Source organism: Rhagoletis zephyria, unplaced genomic scaffold (genome assembly GCF_001687245.7).
Source record: "Rhagoletis zephyria isolate East Lansing unplaced genomic scaffold, Rhagoletis_zephyria_1.1 Rzeph_scaffold_03835, whole genome shotgun sequence".
Lineage (NCBI taxonomy): Eukaryota > Metazoa > Arthropoda > Insecta > Diptera > Tephritidae > Rhagoletis > Rhagoletis zephyria.
Window position 1 is genome coordinate 36,479 of NW_016160918.1, and position 8,491 is coordinate 44,969.

At 34.9% G+C, this 8,491-nt stretch overlaps 3 protein-coding genes and 1 long non-coding RNA gene across 6 annotated transcripts in view; 3 read left to right on the forward strand and 1 right to left on the reverse strand.

The window, feature by feature from the left end:
• LOC108369768 (uncharacterized) overlaps positions 1 to 5,295 on the forward strand; it is an 8,264-nt gene extending 2,969 nt beyond the window's left edge. For 2 of the 3 annotated variants that reach the window (XM_017624951.1, XM_017624950.1), the window contains exons 3-5: positions 4,708 to 4,831; positions 4,888 to 5,072; positions 5,135 to 5,295. In XM_017624951.1, coding sequence (XP_017480440.1) covers positions 4,713 to 4,831; positions 4,888 to 5,072; positions 5,135 to 5,211 — 381 coding nt within the window. In that variant the 5' untranslated portion in view covers positions 4,708 to 4,712 and the 3' untranslated portion in view covers positions 5,212 to 5,295. Of the gene's footprint in view, positions 1 to 514; positions 696 to 749; positions 987 to 4,707; positions 4,832 to 4,887; positions 5,073 to 5,134 lie in introns of those variants that run through there. The other variant, XR_001848558.1, reaches the window with a different exon arrangement.
• On the reverse strand, positions 2,416 to 4,011 carry LOC108369769 (putative nuclease HARBI1). Its single transcript, XM_017624952.1, has 3 exons — positions 3,103 to 4,011; positions 2,880 to 3,024; positions 2,416 to 2,828 (listed from the first exon to the last, which is right to left on the reverse strand). Exons 1-3 carry the CDS (start codon positions 3,106 to 3,108, stop codon positions 2,638 to 2,640), a joined length of 342 nt encoding a protein of 113 aa, XP_017480441.1. The 5' UTR covers positions 3,109 to 4,011; the 3' UTR covers positions 2,416 to 2,637.
• Positions 5,296 to 5,358: 63 nt separating the features above from the next.
• LOC108369771 (uncharacterized) lies at positions 5,359 to 5,713 on the forward strand. The gene is made up of 2 exons (XR_001848560.1): positions 5,359 to 5,478; positions 5,536 to 5,713. It is a non-coding gene; the product is annotated as an uncharacterized LOC108369771 (long non-coding RNA).
• Positions 5,714 to 7,954: 2,241 nt separating this feature from the next.
• Positions 7,955 to 8,484, forward strand: LOC108369774 (uncharacterized). The gene is made up of 2 exons (XM_017624955.1): positions 7,955 to 8,166; positions 8,223 to 8,484. Exons 1-2 carry the CDS (start codon positions 8,069 to 8,071, stop codon positions 8,431 to 8,433), a joined length of 309 nt encoding a protein of 102 aa, XP_017480444.1. The 5' UTR covers positions 7,955 to 8,068; the 3' UTR covers positions 8,434 to 8,484.
• The last annotated feature ends 7 nt before the right edge of the window (positions 8,485 to 8,491 follow it).

The following is an 8,491-nucleotide window of genomic DNA, read 5'->3' on the forward strand; positions in this document are numbered from 1 at the left end:
ATATATTAAACGAAAGAAGATACCGAAAAGCATTGAACAGTGCACACATCTCATAAGGAAAAGTGAATTATTACGAAATACTAATACAGTGGCAGCACAATAGCTATTTTGGAATCTCGCGTTTCAGCTGGCAAAGATTGTCAACTTCTTTTTAATAACAAAATAATCTATCTTAGGTTGATAAAACTATGTGTTTCTTTAATAAATAAGTTAAATTATATATTTTAATAGTGTTTAAAAAGTGTGAACAGGTGATTTAGTGAATCTTTGTCGGTGTAATTGCCCATCGAAAACAACGAAATTTAACAAAAGTTTTTTGTTCATAACTTTTAAATGGTTAATAATATTATCTCCCCCCCTCCGGATTGTTAATAGGGGGGCCGAAACGCGTCGTTTGATACCCCTCCCGACTTTTCCGCACCTTTTTTAGGGGTTGTTACCGCACCCTAGAGAATTACCTTTTTTAGTTTTAAAAAATAGATGTTATTTTATTTAACTTTACCCTTATTTGTAGGAGTAAATCAATAAATAGAGCCCAGTCTGAAATGCTGCTAGACAAAATGCTTCAAAAACCCGACATTTCAAGAGGTTTTGCAAAAGAAAATCGCGACAAAGTGGCCGAGTTCTGGAGACAGCTAACATTGTCTTTAAATAGCGTTGGCACACCTGTTAAGAGTGAATTTGAGTGGAAAAAGGTAAACTTGCCTATAGCTATAGTTGTTTATTATACCAAAGTATTTATTAACTAGGTGTGGACTGACCAGAAACGCTATGTACGGAAGAAGGCTTCACAAGATAAAATGTACGAAAGGGGGACAGGAGGCGGACCTAACAAAACGCAAAAATTTTCTAGTGCAGAAGAGGCAATATTCCAACTCCTGGGGATGAAGGAATCGGTTGATGGTATTGAAAGCTCGCAATGCTATGGACTGCCTACAAAAAGAGTTAAGGTTAATTCGGACGCAGAAGTTTTGTCGGAAATCATTGTGCAGTGTNAGCAAACAAATTTACTAGGAAAGAAAGTTGCATCAATTTTTATTTTTTCCAATTTAAATTTTTTATTTTTTATAATTTTTTGTATTTCACATGGCACGCTTTGATTTAGAAGAAAAAATTCAGAACAGTTTTTGACACTTTCGATACCAGAAGCAACAACAAAATACACGCAAATGTTGTTTTTGCTCTACTGATACTACCTGTTTAATGTGCCTTGAGTCACACAATAAGGAAATGCAATACTATGGTAAGAAGATATATCGTACACTACAATGTATATGCGATCAGAAGGAAAAAAAAACTAAATGAAATTAAACGTCATAATTCTGAGATGGAAAAGATGCGAAGAATAGAAATTGAGAGCCTCATTGAAAATAATACAAAGACGTTAGAGTTAAAGGAACTAAAATTAGAAATTCTAAGAAAAGGCAAATCCAAAAATTAAGAGCCTAATTTTTATAAGACTTATGCCCGGTTGATTGGTGCAATTTCAAACTTATCAGCCTGTTAAAATTTCAAATTACACAATTTTTCCGGAAAATATGTAATTTTAAATTTTAAGAGTATGATAAATTATAAAACTGATTGGTGAAACCGAGCATTATTTTTTAATTTTTTTAAAGATCTCGTTTTTTCATATTTTTATTTATATAAAGAGCTTTGTGGAATTAAAGGCCAATTTATGAAACTTACTGTAATGAAATGTTTATGTTTGTGTTTTATATACATACAGTCATGTGAAAAAGAGGAGGGACACGATATTCTGACTATTTTTCGTTTGCTTGTTTAATGTTAAATATGTTTTTTTTTTATAAGAATACAACTCGTTATCTAGCAACAACTATATAAGTCCAAATTTCGAACTCGTAGAAAAATTCAGCAAAATTTTACAACAAACTTTTTGTTCAGAATTTCAAGAAGAGTTCTAAGTATGCAGTTTTATAGCCCATTAAATAAAGTGCAAATTTAAAGTTGGTGAAAAATCCCGTTGCTTTTTGAAAAAAAATTTTTTCTGACGGTGTCACACATTTTCTTTCATACAATGTTCGACAATTTTTTTTTTTGTATGGAAGAAAATGCGTGACACCGTCAGAAAAAATTTTTTATCAAAACTTAACGAGATTTTTCACCAACTTTAAACTTGCACTTTATTATGCTAGAATTTAATGGGCTATAAAACTGCATACTTAGAACTCTTCTTGAAATTCTGAATAAAAAGTTTGTTGTAAAATTTTGCTGAATTTTTCTACGAGTTCGAAATTTGGACTTATATAGTTGTTGCTAGATAACGAGCTGTATTCTTATAAAAAAAAACAAATTTAACATTAAACAAGCAAAAGACAAATAGTCAAAACTAGTCAGAATATCGTGTCCCTATCTTTTTCACATGACTATCTTATATGTAAATAAGATAGGAAATTATCTTGAAAATATTTTTAAATAAAGCTAAATAAAGAATTTAAATTTGTATTCTTTGCTCAAAGGGGGAAGGTACTACTTCCTTCGACTACTGGTTGATTGTCTTCTGTGGAGATTTCACTGAAATCTTCATCAACAGATGGGTTAGAAAAATTTACATCACTTTTGTAGTGAATGCAAATATTATGCAAAGCTGCGCAAACGTTTACTATTTTACTGCCTTTATAGGAGCATAGTACAACTCTCACTAGCACTTAACAGGCACCTCCATCGGTTTTTAAGAACACCATTTCTTCTTTCGATTATATTTCGACAGCGTGTGTGTACTTCATTAAATTTGGCCTGAGCTGAACCACTTTCAGGTGTTCTGTACGGAGTAAGTAGCCAAGGCTCTAGGGGGTACCCAGCATCTCCTGAAAAGTTTGAAATTGTAAATTGATTTTTCGTTGGTTTTAAGCTATTACCTAGTAGCCAAACTTTGTTGTGGGTTTGCAAATAGTTTTGTTCCATTTCAAATCTTAAACTGCTTATGTTCCATATAAAGGCATCGTGACATACACCAGGGTGTGTAGCATCAATAAAGCGAATTCTCAGATGGCTGTCACATACCTGAAAAAAAAAAACATTTATGTAAACCATTATTTTTATTTTAACTTAAATTATGGGGATTCATGGAAACACACTTACGAGCATAACATTCAAACTGCAATTGCCTTTTCTATTGTAAAATTGATGAAGGTTTTTTGAAGGGGATATTATGTTGACGTGAGTTCCATCCACACATCCTATAACTCCTGGTATTGCAAATTTTGTATAAAAATCGTGTGCAATTTGGCGTTGCTCTTCTAAAGTGGGCCAACTTATCCATTGTGGATAAAGCAATAGCTGCAAAATACTTAGCACTTCTGACAGTACCTCGCTAAAGGAAGTCTGAGTTAAACCCACTTCATGGTCCTTTCCAACGCCTTTCTGATGTCCTCCCTCTGCAAAAAAGCGCAAACATGCGCACAATTTAACAATAGGTGGAATTCCAAATTTCTGCTTCAATGGCGGCAAGGAGTTAGTAAGAATATCCAGCAAATACTTAAATGCGGGCTTATTTAGCCTGTAATATTACCGAAAACTGAAATATAAGAAATTTAATTGAAAAATTCCAAGGAAACTTTTTTTTCTAACATTGAATCACTTAACTCCAAAGGGTTGGAATTGTCCCTTAATTGCCTCCTGAGCGCTCTCCCGTTCAAATTCTCCTCACGCTCGCTCAATAGTAACCTAAGTGCAATGCTAAACATGTTGCTAAATATTTTTTTGGGCTCTATTTTTACTTTATTTTAAAGAATTTTATGCTTGCTTACAAAATTAACACAGTAGCAAGTAAATAATTTCGTCACAATTAATTCACCATAGAGTATCAGCTGATTCGAAGTGAAATTTTGTTCGGCCGAAATTGTGGATAGGCGGAATAATTTTACCCGAATAAAAAAAGTTTCGGCGAAATTTTTTCCGGGTGAACTTCTCGATAAGGGTGAATATCTACATGTACTATTTATTCTGTTTGTTGGCACTATATCCAAACACAAGCGCATCTTAAGTGTCTTAACAGTGAAACAATGTATTATTTTCTAAGTTTACGAATAAAACTTCACACATAAAATTAAGACATTTGTAACAAACATTTTATGAAGAAAATCCCTTCGTTTAAAATAAAAATAAGCGAAATCGGCCGAATTTCATACAACCCTGCCTGACATGAAAATTTTCTCCACGATAAGGCTAGTAGCCATTTCTAACAGATTTTGGGTCGCTTAGTCAAAAATAGAAACATATATACATACTTAAAATGTAAGAAAACAAGGCAAATAGCAAAATCGGCTAAAACGGCTAATTTTTTTCTGCAAAGCAGCTAACAAATCGGCTGCCGGCTAAATCGAAATTTCTCCGGCTGTTTGCCTGTGTAAACGGGGTGATTAAAAAACGAGCTTTGATTGAGGTGATATTGATATGTGAACATAGTTTTACACATATTTATTTTCACAAATACATCCAAACCGACTCGCAAGTCAGACGCACTGTATATGCCACCTATTAATGCTTATGGTATGAAATTCATGTATTTATGTATAATCAATGTCTAAGCATTTATATACAGCCGAATTCGAAATACTCCCGGCCAGTTCATTCCTCCCGGAGTCTCTCCCGAAATTCTCTTTTGACAGTTGAAACGTAAACAATGTAATAAAACCAATTTGTTAATTTCTATTATTAAATTACATTTTTCTTATTAAACTATAGATAAAATGTACACCATAGCCTTCCATTTGGTAGCAGAAGAGATGGACGAAGATGTGGAGCAGAATGTGACACAAAGAAGGCACTTACGCGATGCAACAAACCCGCTTGAGTTGCCCCAAGCTTTGTAATTAGAAAAAGAAATTAGTATACTTATTTCCATTAATATTTGTGTTTTTAAAGATTTCAGAAATATCATAGGGTAAACAAAGCAGCTTTTCGGTACTTGCTGGATGTACTAACAGCGCATACCCTGCCAGCAAAAAAGCCATTTGCTATTTCTCCGCTGATAAAACTGGACGCAACTTTGCGCTTCTTTGCAGAAAGAATACGACGTTTCTCTTGCTCAATGCAGCCTCAGCAAAGTGGTTGGCGGAGTTATAAATATTTTTGAAACTAATCTTTGCACAAAATGGATCCGCTTTTGCAGAACGGCGGAAGAAAAACGCAAAATTTCATTGGCACTTTACTGAAAGCATGACATTCCAAGTGATATGGGATGCATAGATGGGACACACGTCCGCATTATAGCTCCCTCCCAGAATAAACACTTATATTATAACCGAAAGGGAAACTACAGCTTAAATATCATGCTGGCAAGTGATCGACGTTTTATAATTTTTTACTTCTAATAAAAAATATTTTTCAGGTGTGTGATCATAGACGCATCCCACCCCGGTGCTTGTCACAATTCCTTTGTGTGGAATACCAGCGAGCTACGAACTCACCTTGGACAAGAATATCTAAAAGACGTGGGCAATTATTTTCTGCTTGGTATAGTATTTGAACGATATTAAAAAGTAAAAATTATTTAAAATTGTTTTTTAATAGGAGACGCTGGATATCCTCTAGAGCCGTGGCTTTTAACTCCGCATAGAAATCCACAGGAAGGATCTGTTGCAATGAAATTCAACGAAGTTCACTCGCAATGCAGAAACGTTATAGAACGTACGAATGGAGTGCTAAAAAATCGGTGAAGATGCCTTCTTGGAGCAAGAGAGTTACATTACGCCCCAGAAAAGGCAGCAAAAATCGTTAATGTGTGTTGTGCATTACACAACATATGCCTTTTTTTCAAAGTGAATAGTGTTATTGATTTCGCCGAGTCACACAATTGAACTGCCCAAGAAAGTGAGGTGATATCCCTTGCTTCAGCCCAATATTTGTCTACTGCGCAAAGAATTGGAAATAACATTGGAAATAATATATAAATAGTCAGTTTCAAAAATATGAATACCCAACAGAAAAAACCAGCAGAATCAGTTTCTTTAATTTCGTATAGGACTCGGGGAAAATTGAAGAAATACGAAAGAATTGTCATCAAAATTTTCAACTTTTCAATTCCATTTCTTAGAAAAATTTCGGGTATGCAGTTTTGTAGCCCATTAAATTTTAGTACAATTATGTGCAAGTTTGAAGTCTCTAAAATTTACCGTTGCTTTTTGAGATTTTTTTTTTGTCAAGGGTGTTTAGCATTTCAAATAAATGTAACAAAAGAAAGAAGTACAATTAAAAATTCTAAATGTGTTTTATTAAGACTATAACAAACAGTCACATGGGAGTAGAAATGGTGGTGAAATGCGGTCCTTATAACCGTAAAATGACGGTCATAAAGCCTGTAAAATGACGATCAATAAGCCTGAAAAATGACGGTCGTTATAACCGTATAAAGGCGATCATTTCAACCGTAAAATGATGGTCATTGTGCCCGTAAAATGATGGTCATTGTGCCCGTAAAATGGCGGTAACTATGCCCGTAAAATCACGGTCGTTATAACCGCAAAATGGCGGTCTTGAGCCCGTAAAATGACGGTCATTATGCCTGTAAAACGACGGTCATTATGCCCATAAAATGACGGTCATAATACCAGTAAATTCCTTAAGACAAAATTTGGTCATTTGACTAGTAAAAATCAGAGTAGCTATACATTTAGCTAAGCGCACAAGACATGAGGGAGAGCGAGATGTAAAGTCACACGTACGGGAACATAAAGAAAGAAACGGTCACAAAATCTACCGATGCCCTTAAGAATGTGATGGGAAAAATACGGAAAGTTTCAGTCATGGCTCCAGGTCATTTTACTAATCATTTGACCAGTATCTTTCTTGCAGGGCAGCGACGCAGAAATAGCAATAGAAAAACGAGCGATTAAAAACTATTCACAGTCGCTTATTGAGCCACTAGTCGACACTCATAATAGCATCGATAATCGATAATCGCTTAATAGTCGATTGTCTACTGCCAATCGACACTCGCAATAGGGGTGTTCCAATAGTTTTCCAATCGTTCTCAAACCTTGTAGGCGGCATACACGGTGCGTCTGAATCGCGAGTCNCTTAATAGTCGATTGTCTACTGCCAATCGACACTCGCAATAGGGGTGTTCGAATAGTTTTCCAATCGTTCTCAAACCTTGTAGGCGGCATACACGGTGCGTCTGAATCGCGAGTTATTTGTGTACGTGTTGACTCAGCTTCGACTACACACAGTTGAATCATTCAGAGTCATGTCGATGTAATTAATACTAGGTTCACATATAAGTAGCTTATCCTCATTTTCGAGCTTAACTTCCTAATGTGTAATTAGAAAAAGAGAATAGCCATATAAAATTCCGCCCTTGTTAATCTGTAATTATAAAATAATCTCAGATTTAACCGATAACTTTTCGGTGTCCATTCTAGTTTTATCGATTGTTTTTGCGAAGAAGAGGAGAAATGGCAAATGTAAAAGTAAACAAAAATGGACGCTAGCAAGGAAAGGAAAGTTTTAAAGGTATTTTTTAATAAAATGTTAAGTTAAAATATATCTATATTGCTTAATATAGCAGAAAAACGTGATCACAGAGAAGAAACATAACTTTTCCTTGAGATGTGAGAATAACAAGCACAACAAATTTGACGGCTAATAATCTAGAGATTTGCCTGTGTAAGCGGGGTGATTAAAAAACGAGCTCTGATTGAGGTAATATTGATATGTGAACATAGTTTTACACATATTTATTTTCACAAATACATCTAAACCGACTCGCAAGTCAGACGCACAGTGTATGCCACCTATTAATGCTTATGGTATGAAATTCAGGTATTTATGTATTATCAATGTCTAAGCATTTATATACAGCCGAATTCGAAATACTCCCGGCCAGTTCATTCCTCCCGGAGCCTGTTGTGCTCGAGAATAAAATCCTCCAATTCTAAACTATCGGGGAAAATCAAAATATGAGAATAGAGGTTCCAAAATGTGAAGTTGGCTGTGTTTCTTTGAAGAAATTCTCTTTTGACAGTTGAAACGTAAACAATGTTATAAAACCAATTTGTTAATTTCTATTATTAAATTACATTTTTCTTATTAAACTATAGATAAAATGTACACCATAGCCTTCCACGAAGATGTGGAGCAGAATGTGACACAAAGAAGGCAGTTACGCGATGCAACAAACCCGCTTGAGTTGCCCCAAGCTTTGTAATTAGAAAAAGAAATTAGTATACTTATTTCCATTAATATTTGTGTTTTTAAAGATTTCAGAAATATCATAGGGTAAACAAAGCAGCTTTTCGGTACTTGCTGGATGTACTAACAGCGCATACCCTGCCAGCAAAAAAGCCATTTGCTGTTTCTCCGCTGATAAAACTGGACGCAACTTTGCGCTTCTTTGCAGAAAGAATACGACGTTTCTCTTGCTCAATGCAGCCTCAGCAAAGTGGTTGGCGGAGTTATAAATATTTTTGAAACTAATCTTTGCACAAAATGGATCCGCTTTTGCAGAACGGCGGAAGAAAAACGCAAA

Bases quoted from the DNA above. Each gene is read 5' to 3' on its own strand.
- LOC108369769 (XM_017624952.1), bottom strand. The intron at 2,829-2,879 runs GTAATAGCTTAA...CAAACTTTTCAG, and splicing joins CAACAAAGTTTGGCTACTAG to GAGATGCTGGGTACCCCCTA.
- LOC108369774 (XM_017624955.1), top strand. From the start codon at position 8,069: ATGTACACCATAGCCTTCCACGAAGATGTGGAGCAGAATGTGACACAA. The intron at 8,167-8,222 runs GTAATTAGAAAA...GTGTTTTTAAAG, and splicing joins CTTGAGTTGCCCCAAGCTTT to ATTTCAGAAATATCATAGGG.